We start from the raw sequence: 15,857 nt of genomic DNA on the forward strand, positions 1-15,857 counted from the left end.
ACTTCATTCTTTTGAAGTTAAACATTAAAAACATAACATTATATTATTTAAATGTACAAGAAGTATCTAGTCTGCTACATTTAGAATATTTTCAGATTTTTGGCTATTACTGTAGGAATGCTTACATTCCTGAACATCACAAATTTTATACATATGTAGCTCTAAGTGAATCCAAGGTAATTTCTTAACCATATAATAGTTCGCCTGCATTTTTAACTTTGATAGATATTGCCAAGTAACACTCCTAGCCAGCTGCATCAATTTATCCTCTCATTACAATACCGTTTTTTATTCTGGAACAAATCACAAAATCTGAGTCAGTGACAGAAACGCACATTCCTTGAAACTACATATTCTTTCATCTAGGCATTTTAACGAAAACTGTGTCAGATGTGATCTCAAAAAACTGAAAATCCTTTTGGCTTTGCTGAGCTCCGGGGACATCCTTTTTCTCAAAGAAAAGTACTTGTTACTACTGGCCTGCTTTTTGGAACTTGGCCAAAATTCATGGTTAACTGATTCCTTTGTATATTTTAATAATAAAATATAATTCTGTTATTGTCTTTTTATAAAAGTTCAATAACTGCACCTTTGTTAAACATAAATAATAATTCAAGAACATGCAGATATCATTGAAAAAAATATTTATAGAACGGACCCAGGTAGCAGTCTGTAGAAGTACTTGAAATTCTACCACTCTGGCTTTCACATGGATTCCACTGCCTATTGACATTAAAATAAGAAAAGTAACCTACATGCAGAAAGAAGGTTGTATTCCCATTAACATTCATGAAGGCTGTGCAGCTGAAACCCTACATATCAAGTAGGGAATATATCTTTTGTCTACTGATGAGAAAATGTCTCAGTGACAAATGGTTACAGACGGGTGTCACAAGGGCAACACCACACAGAACAGCGACAACAAACAAACAAAAAAAAGTCTTCTCCTGCAGTTCTTTTTGTAGCATTGTGGACGGCCGTTTCTATCTCCTTAAATAAAAGAAAAAAATTGCGGTGCGGAATTCCTAACCTTTACTGAAGGCACTTCCCAGCAAACAAAAACACAGTCTTTGAAAGTAATTCAAAACAGAGCATCAGGGTCTTCATGATGCATAAATATCCAGACATTCTGAAAAGAAGTGCTCTGCACTCTGCATCCCAGCTCTTTGGGTCAAACGTGTATCGTCGTAAGACAGCAAGCACTCATCTAAGTGCGAAGTGTGTAACGTCAACATGGGGAAGTACCAGGCACATCATGGAAACGCTTTACATCATTTACGTAAATTCAAACACACTATCATACGCATTTAAATTTGAGATAGTTATCTCATAGACCCTAACAGTGACTGCCAGTGCCTTTCAGTTACTTTTCAAAACCAAGTGAGTTAATTTGTAGACAGCCTGTCTCATTGAGAATAGGGAGCCTGAGAACCAAAGCCCGTGGGCAAACATGAACCAGGGCCTGACTCTAGATGGCCCACTTTCCCCATCTATAAACACAAAGACAAGCAACCGTACCCCGCCAGCCAAGGACTTCTTTCCAGTATTTTGCCTCTTCTGCAAGTCTAGAAGCTTCAGCAGGAAGACTAATAAGCACAGTACAATTTGCTAAAACATGGATGTCAACACTGAGCTTCCGGGCGTCCTTCTCCACCCCACAAAAAGCTCTAGATGCAGACCAAGAAGAAATGTACAACGGCCCCCGCCAAATCCTTAAGAACCTCGCTCGTCCTGAAACCCCACCGCCGCGTATTTTCTACACAGTCTGCCAGCACTCTGTGGACGAGGGACAAAGGAGAAGCCGGCCAGGCGCTCTGGAGCGCGGGGTCAGCCCCCAGCCTTCGCCTTGGGAGCTAGTCCTCCTTGGGTGAAGGGGCGGGGCAGAAGGGGAGGAGACAGGGGCGGGTCTGGAACTCGGATCCCCGCCACCGGGCCCTGACGGCATGCCTGCGCCTGCGCGCCCGGCGTGGGCCAGTGGTTGGAAAGCTCCTGGGTCTGGTCTTCACCTCGAGTCCCCGCCCTCTGCCTCCTTCCCCGCCCCTTCCTACCTCCGCTCTCCTCCTCCTCCCCCACTCCTTCCCACCTCCGCCCACTTGACGCGATGACGCACCGCAGGTTTGCGGACGTGGCGGCGGCGCACGGCCCGGAAGGCGGAGACGTTGGCGGCAGTGGCGGCAGAAGACAGGGGCAACCCAAAACGGAGGGTTGGTCATGAATTTTCCCGGGACAGGAGCCGTGGCGGCGGACCTGGCAGCCGGCTCCTTGTTGTGTCCCCGCTGCTAACAGAACAGGTAAAGATGGCGGCGAGAGATGGGAGGTGTCCTGGTCCTGACCTGTGGGATCGGGCCCCGGCTGCGCCCTCGCTGGAGATGGCGGGGAGTCCTCGGCCGCAGGTGTAGGCGGGGCGGCCGGGCAGGGTTCGGATCCCCGCCTGCATGGACGAGACCCCGAGGCAGGGGAGACCTTCGCGACCAACCCACTGAAGCCCCTCGTTACACTCTTGGGGAACTGAGGCTCAGAGGAAGGACTCCTACCTGCCAGATGCCCAGATCAACGCATTTACAACCTAAGCACTGTATTTTCCCCACTTACTGTTTTGTTGAATAAATGTTGACGGCTTCTTGTCCGCACCGTCTAAGTGTGATGGTGTAATATAAAAATCCGAGATCATTGCAGGGAATAAACAGGGAAATAATAAAAAGAACAAGAACAAAAAAACCCTGGGTGTGTGGAATGGAGAGGGAGGGAACTTAAGTTTTAAAAACTGAATTGGCCCTGGCGGATACAGTCGCTGTGATGCTATCGCAGTGCTGAACTAGCTTGTGCCCTATGGCCCTTTTATTGCTCTCTGCTTCAGGAAAGGCACAGCCAAACACCGAACAATAATTACTACAAATTAAGGTGTTTGGGAAACCATTTTCAGTTACTGAGTGAGCCTTAACAACGTGTCCATTCGTAACTTTTGGGACTTTTTGTAATCTAGATAGCATGCAGAGTTTTTTTCAGTGTTCTTAAGAGGGGATTCTTGCTTTTTTCCTACTCTAATAATTAAGACAGGTTGAAGAAAATTGAGCCAGATGACTTGAATACAGTGTACTTTCTAAACTGTATGGTTGACTTAGATAATTATCTGCTTGGGCCAGAGTGTAGCTTTCCACTTGGACTGGAGGCGCAACCAATTCTTGATTATTCAAAAACAGTATCTAGTTTGTGGTTTTCTGCTGCCTTCATTTCATTACACAAGAGAGTGAAAAGATAGTGAGATGAAGTTCTAGTCTTTAACTATTATTTAGCATTGTACCATGGAGAAGGTTTGATAGAAATATGTGAAATGGCTTTGGGCATTGCTCAGTGAATTAGAGCTGTTCTAAGCCAGTTTGGGATTCTAAGAACAAATTATTAGTGGGGAAATGTCTAAATGGGTCCGTATAGCCACATGTAAATTGCTGTTAATTTTAAGTGGTTTTTTTTTCAAGATTTTATTTATTTATTTGACAGACAGAGATCACAAGTAGGCAGAGAGGCAGGCAGAGAGAGTTGTAAGCAGGCTCCCTGCTGAGCAGAGAGCTGGATGATGCGGGGCTGATGATGCGAGGCTGATCCCAGCATCCTGGGATCATGACCTGAGCCAAGGCAGAGGCTTTAACCCACTGAGCCACCCAGGCGTCCCTAAGTGGTTCTTTTTAAAACATGGACCCCTTCTGAGAACAGGAAAACAAATATTCCCCCCAGAAAAATGTATGTAAGTATAAAATTTTGCCTACGACTCCACAGAATTCACAGACATTTCCTAAACTAAAAACACAAGATAGTAAAGACTTGATTAAGTAGAAATAAAACTATTATCTATTTTAGGTGAAGCTGAGATACTTTTTCATTTTTCTGAGAATTAAAAATAAAGCATCCTTAATTTATTATGCTATTAAAACAAGATTAATCTTTGAACTTCTTAGAGTTGTCACTTGGTTAGAACTCCATGAAGGAATAGGTGTGACCAGGACTTCAAAACTGCTTTAGAGATGAAAACTGGATAGCTTTCTTTAGTTTGGTGGCTGTGAATTTAGGAATCACAATACATGTTATTAAATAGTAGCACCTTAGGGGGTGGGGATGGGTGAAAGAGTCAGCTTAATATATAGTTACTAGTTAGCTGTGTTATCCTACTAGAAAAACTCTTGAGTTTCTAAAGCATTGCAAGTGTTGCTGTAGAGCAGGGTCAAAAACTGGTTTTCACCCCCCCCCCCAAAAAAACTGGTTTTCAGGGGTTGTATTCAATGATATGAAATAGTTCATATATTATGTACATATGTGCCTACACACAGAACGCAGTCTTTTGTCATCCATATTACAAATTCAGACTTTTGGGAATTTATGTTTGTTTTCTCTTTTTCACTTGGTATTTGTCTGTAGTATTTACAACTGAGCTAAGTCCTTCTTTAAGGCACCTTTTGAGGGACACCTAGGTGGCTCAGTCAGTTAAGTAGAGTGCCTTCTGTTCAGGTCATGATCCCAGGGTCCCGGGATCGAGTTTTGCTTTGGGCTCCTTTTCACTTCTCCCTCTGCCTGTTGCCCCCCTGCTTATGTGCTTTCTCTCTCTGATAAATAAAATCTTAAAAAAAAAAAAAAAGACACCATTTAAGTTTGCTTTCTGTGACACAGTATTTTGATGGTTTCTTCCTCTTGTGAATATCCCTTTCTCGCTTCTTTGCAGGCTGATTTTCCTTCATTCAAAATACCAAATACAGCAGTTCTTCAAGGCTCAGTCTTAGCCCCTTCTTATGCTATACTTTCTTTAGGTAATCTCATCTATACCCACCCATTTTCAGTTTCTACTTACGCATATGAGCCATGAAATTATGGTAGGGAGGTGGGGAGGTAGGGAAGAGGGAGGTAGTACAAAAGATACTCCCATCCCACATGCACTTAAAATTCAGAACAAGCCGAATATTTGGGTTCACTAAAGTGTTGTGTTTGTACATACAAAATATGTACAATTCATAGTTCTGATAGAGTCAAAGTATATGTTTTTAATACATGATACAAAAGTATTACCTAATTTTATTCACATGCTCAGAATAAGTGGAGCTTCATTTTTTGACTTTAAAAAGATAGCAATTTACTTTTGCAAAAACGTTTATCACCCCCATATTTTGTAATATATGGTTTATAAAAATGGATTACCTCTTCCGGATACGTTAATTGCACTTCAACATCTGTAAAACTTCAACCTAAATATTTAAATACCTAAAATCAATTTTTTAAAGTGTCCTGAATATAAGATTCATGTAACTTGGGTGAATGGCTCAGGTACATTCCAAAGTTTTCTTCTTTCCTCCTCAGATTTTGACATGGCAGGGAGACATCAGAATCGTAGTTTTCCTCTTCCAGGAGTTCATTCAAGTGGTCAAGTACATGCATTTGGAAATTGTACAGACAGTGATGTGTTGGAGGAGGATGCTGAAGTTTATGAGCTTCGATCCAGAGGAAAAGAGAAAATCCGAAGAAGTACATCAAGAGATAGACTTGATGACATTATAGTTTTAACAAAAGATATACAGGAAGGCGATACTTTAAATGCAATAGCCCTTCAGTACTGTTGTACGGTAAGTTCTCATTTGATTTTGCATAATGCTATCCAGAATAATTCATTCATTAGCACAGATTGAAACAAGTTCTGTACTCTTTTATCTTCTTTTTCCCTTTCTTTCCATAGAAATCTGTATTTATGTTCGTAGCTGTTAACTTTTTACACTTTTAAGTGAATTTCTGTGTATTTCTAAATCAATGATTCTGTTGTCAGTATTGAAAAACACCCATATGTGTTATGTTTTCTCCTTATTCAAGTTGTAAGAGAATATAGAAATATATAAGGAAAAGTTTTTCTCTGCCTCTGCTTCCTGAAATAACACAGTTTGGTGTTTCTTCCCATAACTTTTTTGTGCTTATAAAAACACTATACATACGGGGTGATTGGGGTGATCGCCCTTGTTTATTGGGCTTTTAAAAACTGGTTTAGGGGCTCTTGGGTAGCTCAGATGGTTGAACATCTGCCTTCAGCTCAGGTCATAATCTCCAGGTCCTGGGATTGAGCCCCACTTTGGGCTCCTGCTCATCGGGAGTCTGCTTCTCCCTTTCCCTCTGTCTCTGCTTGTGCGCTCTCTGTCTCTCTCTCTCAATGCATAGATAAAATTTTAATAAATAAATAAAAATTTGTTTATACTATGCCTATTACTCAAGTTGCCTTTTTTATTTTCTTGTATATTGTGGACATCCCTCAGTGTCTTACAGATCTAACTCATTATTTTATATAGCTATATAGTATTGCATAGTGTAGAAGTGCCATAATTATTAAGCTGTTCTCCTATCACATAGTCAGGACTTTCTCCCATGTTTTGAATTGTGTGGTGAATATCATCACAACTATATCTTTAAATTAAATGGTGGTACCTTTATTTCTGTGGAATAGATTCCCAAAAGTATGATTGATAAATAGAAGGAAAGGTATTATTTTTAATTTTAATAATATTAAACTCTGTTTGAACCTTTTTTATATCTGTATCATTATGTCCATCTTGCATCCTTAGCATGTAATGTTTTCATGTAAATACACTGATCCGGAAACTGTTGGAACATTTTTTCAAACTTTCTGTCCTCATACTTCCAGTAGAATTTTGTAATGTATGTATCATGTTATCTCCTGGCACATTTTATTTATTTATTTTTTATTTATTTATTATTATTTTTTTAAAGATTTTATTTATTTATTTATTTGACAGAGAGAGAGAGAGCGCACAAGTAGACAGAGAGGCAGGCAGAGAGAGGGGGAAGCAGGCTCACTGCCGAGCAGAGAACCCGATGCGGGGCTCGATCCCAGGACCCCGAGATCATGACCTGAGCCGAAGGCAGAGGCTTAACCCACTGAGCCACCCAGGTGCCCCTCTCCTGGCACATTTTAAAGTGAGCTTAAATATTTCCTAATGACTTAAAGGATATAATTTCCAGAATGTTGTCAATGTTGATATTTAAAAATATGACTGTTAGAATATTGTTTATATGCACTAAAAGAAAAAAAGATTTATTTATTTTAGAGCTTGTGACTGGGGGGAGGGGTTGAGGGAGAGGGAGAACCTTCACACTTGCTGCTGAGTACGGATGGATCCCGAAGCTGGACATGGGGCTCTGTCTCATGACCCATGAGATCATGACCTGAGCCAAAACCAAGAGTCAGATGTTCAGCTGACTGAGCCACCCAGGCACCTCTATATGCACTTTTTTAATAGCATGAAATTTTTATCATCCCTTTTTCTCCTTGATTAATATTTTTATCCTCCCCCCACAATCTTTCATAATGTTCTATATTTTTATACTTGAAAGCCCTTTATTGGTTACCCATTGTAATTCTCTGCAACAGAAACATACATATTTATAAATTTATTTATACAAATATATGTAAATTTAAATTGAATTTTAAAAAATTTCCTGTGACCATGAAGTTTTGTGTTATTTTTCTCTGAATACAGTAATTACAGAACTTCAGTTGATCAAAACAGATATGATAGTTTTTAAAAATTTAATAATGTAGTTTATTAAAATGCATTTCTTGGTGAGGGAAGAAGAGCTGGATATTTTTTTTTTTGCAAGTTGTTCAAGTATGGCAACACTATTTACTATTAGGTCATAGTAGACCTGACTTCATTTTTTAGTGTATATAACCATGTGAATACATGTTTGTAGAGAAGTTGCAGAATGTGCTTTAGAAAGTTGATAGAAAGCAATCAAGATTTAAAAATTAGGGGCAAAGCTAAAATTATCAAGGTGGAGAGGAGTGTGGTCCAGTAGCTTCATTAGAGAAAGACATGGGTTTTCCTTTAATGAACCTGATAAATTGTCTTAGAAAAGGAGAAATTTGAAATGCCATCTGAATGATTAAAAGTAGGTCATATTTCCAATCAGGTGAAAAGGAAAAAGTATATGACTATATGAGTATATGAGGAGAAAGGTATACCATAGTGATGTGGAAGGAGAAAACAAGGGGAACAACAGATGAAATTTTAATAGGTGTTCCAGAGATGAGTGGCATAGACTGATGGGAAGAAGCACATTGAGCTAATGGAGGAAAAGTTTGATCTACTTAGTAAGAACACCATTATAAAGTTTTAAGGAGTGCTGCAGAATGGTAGGCAAACCTACTGGTGAGTTGGAGGGGACCCAACAATAAAGAGGTTAGTGGAATAATTCAAGTGAGGAAGATCAGGGCTTAGACTAAAATGTGTGCAGTAAGACTGGAGAAGTTTACAGAAAATCATATTCTACAAGATGCATCAATGGATTCCTCATTTATTTATTTATTTATTATTATTATTATTTTTAAAAGATTTTATTTGTTCATTTGACAGACAGAGATCACAAGTAGGCATTTAGGTGGGCAGAGAGAGGGAGGGAAGCAGTCTCCCCGCTGAGCAGAGAGCCCGATGCGGGGCTCGATCCCAGGATCCTGGGATCATGACCTGAGCCGAAGGCAGAGGCTTTAACCCACGGAGCCAGCCAGGTGCCCCGAATTCCTCATTTAAAATGAAGAATGATGAAAGGGTGGTTAGCTTAACATTAGAGGAAGGCAGGCATTATCCACAGTGGGGAAGACTAATATAATAGAGTTAGGGAGTTGAGTGCTCCGTTTCACCAGGAGTTAAACCAGCAAAAAAGGATGAACCTTACAAAGGATTTATCACTTAAAAAATTGAGTACTTAGTGCTGTATTCCTCTTATAAATAGTTTTAAAAATTACTAAAAATATGCCAGTCATAAAACAGTGACAAGAGGACAGAAAGTCCAAGGTTGGAATCCTAATGCTATCAAGAAAGTTAGTATAAAAGAAAATATAGGGATATTTAGAGTGAGAGCCTAGGTAGACTACTAAACCTTGGAAGCCTGGTTCAGAAAGAGTATGGAGTAGTTATTAGTTAGAATAGACAGTACCAAACAAATGAACATTTAAAGAGAATAGGGTCAGACTCGGGTTTGTCAATGAATCTTCATTTGCTTTAAGAAAAACACAGTCTTGAGGTTGTAAAATTTGAAAGCATCCTTTTTCTTTACTGTCTCATCTATTACTCCTAGTCCTCTCTGTTCTCCTCCCACACGTACGCTTCCAGGGAATTGATTTTTCCAGGAATTCTTATTCTTCAGTGGACTTGATCGGGAATCTGCAGTTGATCAGTTCACATTCCCTTCTAAATACCCTCTTTGTTTGACTTCCTTGATTTTGCATCTTTCTGATTTTTCTGCTAGTGATATTTAATTATACTAAATATATTAAATATAACTATTAAATGTTATAGCTGTTATAACACACTGTGTATTGCTATTCTAAATGTTCATGTGTTTTAATTAATCTTTACAAAACCCTATATGGTAGGTAGTGTTAACTACTGTCATTTTACATATGTGGAAATTGAATTGCAGAGAGGTTAAACAACTTGTCTCATATCAAAAAGCTAGAAAGTCGTCAGAACTGTCCTTCAAACCCAGACAGTCCATACTTTTAATCACCATTATATATTGCTTTCTTGGCCACTCTTTCTTCTTTTTCTTTTATTTTTATTTTTATTTTAAAAAAAATTTTTTTTAAAGATTATTTGACAGAGATCACAAGGAGGCAGAGAGGCAGGCAGAGAGAGAAGAGGAAGCAGGCTCTCTGCTGAGCAGAGAACCCAATGTGGAGCTCCATCCCAGGACCCCGGGATCATGACCTGAGCTGAAGGCAGAGGCTTTAACCCACTGAGCCACCCAGGTGCCCCTCTTTTTTTTTTTTTTTTTTTAATTTTATTTAAAAGTAATTTCCGGGGGCACCTGGGTGGCTCAGTTGTTGGGATTCTGCCTTTGGCTCAGGTCATGATCCCAGGATCCCAGGATTGAGCCCCACATCGGGCTCTCTGCTCAGTGGGGAGCCTACTTCTCCCTCTCCTACTCCCCCCTGCCTGTGTTCCCGCTCTTTGCTGTGTCTCTCTTTCTCTGTCAAATAAATAAATAAAATCTTCTTTAAAAATTTAAAAAAATGTAATCTCTCTACCCAACATGGGGCTTGAACTCAACCCCGAGATGAAGAGTCGCACGCTTTCCTGATTAAACCAGCCAGACACCTTAGCCACTCTTTCTTAATCTCTTTTGTAGATTTCTCTTACTCAATATATCCCTCAAACGTTGGCATTTCTCAAGAGATCTTTCATGTGTTACCTTTTTCTTCCAGTCTTTTTTAGTGAATCTGTCTACTCTTGTGACTTCAATTACCGTTTTTGCTGGTAATCCATGAATCTATATTTTGAGATCATTCTTCCAGATTTCAGACATATCTATTAACTGCCTATTGGATGCCTTCCACTTAGATATTTCAGTCACTTCAAAGTCAACGTGTATAAAATCTGTGTTTATTTTCGTTCTCCCTCTAGAGTGTTCCATATCTTAGTAAATGGCATCATTAACCATTGAGTTGGCCAAGCCAGAAAAGTTTTATCCTAGACTCATTTTGCCTCTCCGACATCAATCAGGTGATAAATGATCAGAGCTTAGGTTAAAGCATTGATGGAAGTCATGAATGGGACTGATTACTTAAAGGTGGTGGGAGAGCCTATCCCATGCTCTCCCTCTTGACAGTGGCAGGTGGATAGGATATACAGATAAGGTGAGAACCATATAATATATAGGGAAAGCTTATAAATAATGACCGATCTTGGGGGTAGTTGACAATGCATGAACACTGAGAAGTTTGGGAAAAATGTCACCAGAAGACAAATGAGGGAGATAAATTATGTTATCAATTCTAAGGTGCATGTTTTTTCACACATTTTAACATCTTTGAAATTAGAATGGTGGGATCCTCAATATTTGGTGTTTTAGGCCCCCCCCCAATATATAAAATAATGACACATCTTAGAGTGGATGGCATCTGAGTTTTGATAAAATCCGGTAATTTTAGTTGGGTAAGTTGACATTTGCCTACACTTTAATTGCTAGACTGGAAGAAAGAACATAAATATTTGTAATTGTTCCTTCCCAAATTGTTTACAAACAATAGAAAGTGTGATATTTGTGCATCATGTACAAAGAGAAATATCAAAGAATCCCAGAATCTACTTAAATACGTAGGATTAGTGTTAATAATACATGGGTGATAGTAAGAAGTAATTAGTGATTTCCCAAGACTGGTAGATCAAAAGTGATGTAGAACTGTTAACCACAAAATAAAATCTGGGTGTGATAACTTAATACTGCTAATAATTAAGCTCCAGTTTCTTTTTTCCCTTCTAAAAGTAACTGGGATGAATGACTATTGTTACCTCTATTTTGATGGAGAATTCAGATGAATGTTGCTTTTTTTTTTTGTTTCTTAACAGGTAGCGGATATCAAGAGGGTTAACAATCTCATCAGCGACCAAGACTTTTTTGCCCTTAGGTCTATTAAAATCCCAGTTAAAAAGTTTAGTTCATTGACTGAGACACTTTATCCTCCAAAAGGAAGACAGGCTTTACGTCCTTCGTCTGTTCAGTATGTTCCAGAACAACAGGAAATTTTGCTAGCTAATGATTCTCTTTCTTCCACTGAGTCAGCTGATAACTTTTTAAAAGAAGTAGATCGAGACATAGAACAAATAGTAAAATGTACAGACACCAAAAGAGAGAACCTTAATGAGGTAGTATCTGCTTTAACAGCACAACAAATACGTTTTGAACCTGATAACAAAAACACTCAACATAAGGATCCTTATTACGGAGCGGACTGGGGAATAGGGTGGTGGACAGCTGTAGTGATAATGTTGATAGTAGGTATAATAACGCCAGTATTTTATTTGCTGTATTATGAAATTTTAGCTAAAGTGGATGTTAGTCACCATTCAACAGTGGATTCTTCACATTTGCATTCAGGAGTGACACCCCCATCACAACAGAGAGAAGTAGAAAATGGAATTGGTCCAACTAAAAGAATACCCTTTGGCCAACATGATCATAAACTATATCGTCAAGATTCTCAGTCACCTGCTGCTCAGCACAAAACATAGCAGTTGGCTCATAATTGCAGTGTTAATGATCATGTATATCTGGCATGTGGTGAATCAGTTATATTCAATAACCACTTTAAAGGCAGAAGTTAGGGAGATTGAAGATGCTTTTGTTTTTCACCCTTTTTTTGAAGCCAGTTACAAGTAGATTGAGTATGAATTCCTACACTTGCTAGTTGTTGATATTGAAAGCTGTAAATCTATATCTGTTGTATTAATGCTTAAAGCAAAAATGAATTTAAATATGGGTCTAGAAGTTCTTAACTCGGAAAATGCATCATTTTTCTTATTCAAGCCTGGTTATGTTTAAATTTTATTTTTCAAATTATTTTTTGGTTTAAAGTTATTAATATTAAATATATTAAGCAAAATAAAATTTATAAGCGCCCCAGAATAATGTTTTGCAGTTAGGAAGTTGCCATTTGGTCACTAGAACACTGGATTAGGTCAAGACCTAAAAGTAATCTTTGTCTCTTAAAGCTCTCTGCCTCTGCTTCTGTGATTATAATTGCTTCTGTTATTTGAAAGCACTTTTGTAATTCTTTAATGAAAAGTGTTATATGAGTTAGCATTATTTAGGAAATAAATCCTTACATACTGTGATAAGTTGTTGCTGTGTTATATGCAGTAACATGCCTTAATTACATTTAATGCCTTATAATATTACTTTATGTAAGCTAATACAAGTTTTAGAATTAAAATTAAGGATTATTTCTGATGGTCCAGTGGGATTCATAGGCCGTATAAATTCATCTCCATCTTCACTATCAAGGAAAACTTCATAGGGTTAAAACAGATTTTTACTGGCTGCCTCTGGTCTGTTGGAGAAAGGGTTCATTAAGCAAAAGCAAAGGTGCAAGAGATCTTTTGCATTAACAATAACAGACAAATTATTTATTGATCCATTAACCTACATTTTTCAAAGAGGAAATGTCCAACTTAGACCATTTTTTCCCTCTGAACATAGCATCAGATTGGGGAAACAGAGGCCACAGGTGTGTGGATCAGTTGAAAGGGCTTGATAGTGCTACTTTGTAAGATTTGGTGGGGATCAGACATAGTCTGGCTAAGTAAGGATCATTTGCATACTGATTTCCATCATTTAATTTCTTCAAGTATGTATTTTAAAAATGTAACCAAATGATTCATTAGAAGAAAGTTTGGTGGAGTCTGGATTGCCTGTTTTGTGTATAATAAAGTGTGTACCTTAAATTATATAACACCACCTCATTTTCTGGGCATTATTTCCTAATTTTTAATGTTTCAGGTTTTAACTGGTCATTTTATATTTCCAACTCCAATACTGATTTAAAAAAAAGAGGGGTGAATAAGTACATATGGTAAATGAAGTTTCATTACTTTCAGGAGCAAAGTATCATAAAAAAAAAAAAAAGGACAAAGAAGTCAAGCATTAAAGCCCTTGCATGTATTAGAGGGCCTTAGACAATTATTAGAAAGTGTTAATATGGAAGTTATAGCAAAATCATTTGTTGAATAACTTTTAGTTTGGAATTTTAAAAATTGTTTTAATGTGCCTTGGCATCTTGAAAAAAAAAGTGTATGATCTATGTTCAGTGTTAACTTGGTCAGTTTACATTGTATTTATTACGCTTGCTGAAAAATCAAGTTTTAGGGAAGAAAAATGGATTGGATTATTTTAGGGTAGAATGAAGAACTTTGTTTACATCAAATTGATATAATTACAGAGTCAGTGATTCCTTTTTGCTAGTGCTAGTTTGAAATTGTGATAGATCTGATTTCCAAAATAAGTAACTTTATTAAAGTAGTGAAGTATACTATGTACTTGATTAAAAACCATTTTGTCTTGCAGTGGGTCCTGTTTCACGAAGGAAATCTATCCTTATGACACAATCAGGCAGTTTCCTTTTTCTATATATTTGAATCCTATATAATTCTATATATGTCATATATATATAGGATTTTAGATTCTAATCTTTAATGGTCATTAAAAAATTTTTCCTAAGCATTTAATAGATCTAGAATAATTTTACCTTTTAAAAAGTACTAATATACATCAAAATTTGTAGCAAATAATTACTTTGTAAAACTTAATGAGTTACTTGATATTATGGATTTAAATTGTGTTGAAATCCTTATTTGAATTTACTTGGATGCTTTACATTAGAAGGTACATATGTTATATATATGCTAACAATTGTGAATCATTGCATTTGGTTCACTTAAAAACTTGGGAGTTCTAAGTGAAGAAAAATCTGCTATTTTTAGGGCAGATTTTTTTTTTTTAAGGCTGGCTACAAATGGTTAACTTGTTTTGAACTATTGAATGCCATTTAAATTTCTGCCATTCTACTAGAAAATTATGGGATTCACCTCTTCAAAAGATAGGTTAAAATGGATTATACAAAGTCTGATGACCATATTATAATTAGAAAGAAGACTAATGTTAAATGAACTTTTCCGAAAGACTTTTTGTGTTTTTTAAAGCTTTTCTTTTTCTGGACTCTGCTTGCTTGTTCAGCAAGCATTCCTAAATGAACCACTACTTACTAAATTAGTTCTTCTTAAGGTATCTATTTCTAAAATTACCTACTTGAGAACATGAAGGATGTTTCAGAAGTATCATGAAGCAAAGATCCAGTCAGAGCGTTACAGGGTAAACATGGGGTTTTTAGAAGTCTGTATTTAACAGGTGCATTATGATTGGTGGCATTCTTATTTTGAATTACAACAGCATTGCTCAGGAAATCAGTATTTTTCTTCCACGTATGTGCATATTGCACTGTTAGATCAGAGAACTATCTGAATGCTTTATTTAATTCTTTTTATGTATGCAGATACTATAAATCTTTTGTATAATGTATTTTATACAAAGGCAAAATGGAATTGTAGAACATTGTTAGCATGAACATCTGTAAAACTGGTTTTTAAAACTTTTTGCCCTTATTTTTCATATTTTAAAAGATATGCAAAATGTAATAAAGTTTCTATTTTATTATTCAGTCTAAAATGGAAGCTGGTGAATTTAATTGAATAAAAAACAAATGTTTTCTCCTCTTCTATCAAACTCTTTGATGTAGACATACTGTGTAAGGTAGATAGAATTGCCAAAGGTTTACCAATTCATATTTCCCCCTTGTTATACAGAAATAAAATCCACTGGGTTATTTATAAGACATAAATGAAAACAAATGTCAGATGGGTGTTCTTTGGATGTACTTCGGTAACAGGGAAGAAGACTTTAACAGGCATGGTCCACTGCTGCTTAGCAAGCTGTGGGTCACATGTTTAGCACCATGATCTAAATGTAAATTTTATCACGAAACAACCTTTCCACTTCAATGATATTTTTCAAAATTACCAGTAGCAAAAAGAACTGAAAAAGCTGTTTGAAGTTTTTATTTATTTAATGGAGGAATTTGTGATGTAATTCTTTTTTTCCCCTTAAAATTGTATTTAAGCTCACTTTTTAATAAAAAGTTTTTACTAACTCCAGAGCCTTTAAGTATATTAAGGCAAAGCCATTGACACTTTACATTTGAATGTGGTGGGGGTAGAAAGGTTAACAAAATCTTCCAAATTTCTTAGTATTCTCTTGTATCCATTGTCAGTCCATGATAGCAGTGGTCACACTAATACTACACTATCTGCCAAATCTCTTCATTTGTTAACATGATTTTAATCACCTAGAGTTTTCTTTTGTGGGTTTATGTCATACTTGCTCAATAAATAGTTATTTCACTACATAAAATCTGTATTAACAAATCTGTTTTCTCATATATTTAAGTAGGTTCAAAATAAACCATGTTTATATAAAACAAAAGG

General features: G+C 37.1%; 2 protein-coding genes across 2 annotated transcripts in view; one reads left to right on the plus strand and one right to left on the minus strand.

The window, feature by feature from the left end:
• POLR3G (RNA polymerase III subunit G) overlaps window positions 1-15,857 on the minus strand; it is a 70,195-nt gene that overhangs the window by 9,180 nt on the left and 45,158 nt on the right. The gene's annotated exons all lie outside the window — the stretch shown is intronic.
• Window positions 1,964-13,446, plus strand: LYSMD3 (LysM domain containing 3). The gene is made up of 3 exons (XM_032846627.1): window positions 1,964-2,291; window positions 5,341-5,603; window positions 11,391-13,446. Exons 2-3 carry the CDS (start codon window positions 5,349-5,351, stop codon window positions 12,051-12,053), a joined length of 918 nt encoding a protein of 305 aa, XP_032702518.1. The 5' UTR covers window positions 1,964-2,291; window positions 5,341-5,348; the 3' UTR covers window positions 12,054-13,446.

This window comes from Lontra canadensis, unplaced genomic scaffold (genome assembly GCF_010015895.1).
Source record: "Lontra canadensis isolate GAN:19392208 unplaced genomic scaffold, GSC_riverotter_1.0 scaffold4, whole genome shotgun sequence".
Classification (NCBI taxonomy): domain Eukaryota; kingdom Metazoa; phylum Chordata; class Mammalia; order Carnivora; family Mustelidae; genus Lontra; species Lontra canadensis.

What these genes read in the sequence shown, in the direction of transcription:
- LYSMD3 (XM_032846627.1), top strand. Translation starts at nt 5,349, where the DNA reads ATGGCAGGGAGACATCAGAATCGTAGTTTTCCTCTTCCAGGAGTTCAT. An exon ending in CCCTTCAGTACTGTTGTACG is followed by an intron (nt 5,604 to 11,390) that starts GTAAGTTCTCAT and finishes GTTTCTTAACAG; the next exon opens with GTAGCGGATATCAAGAGGGT.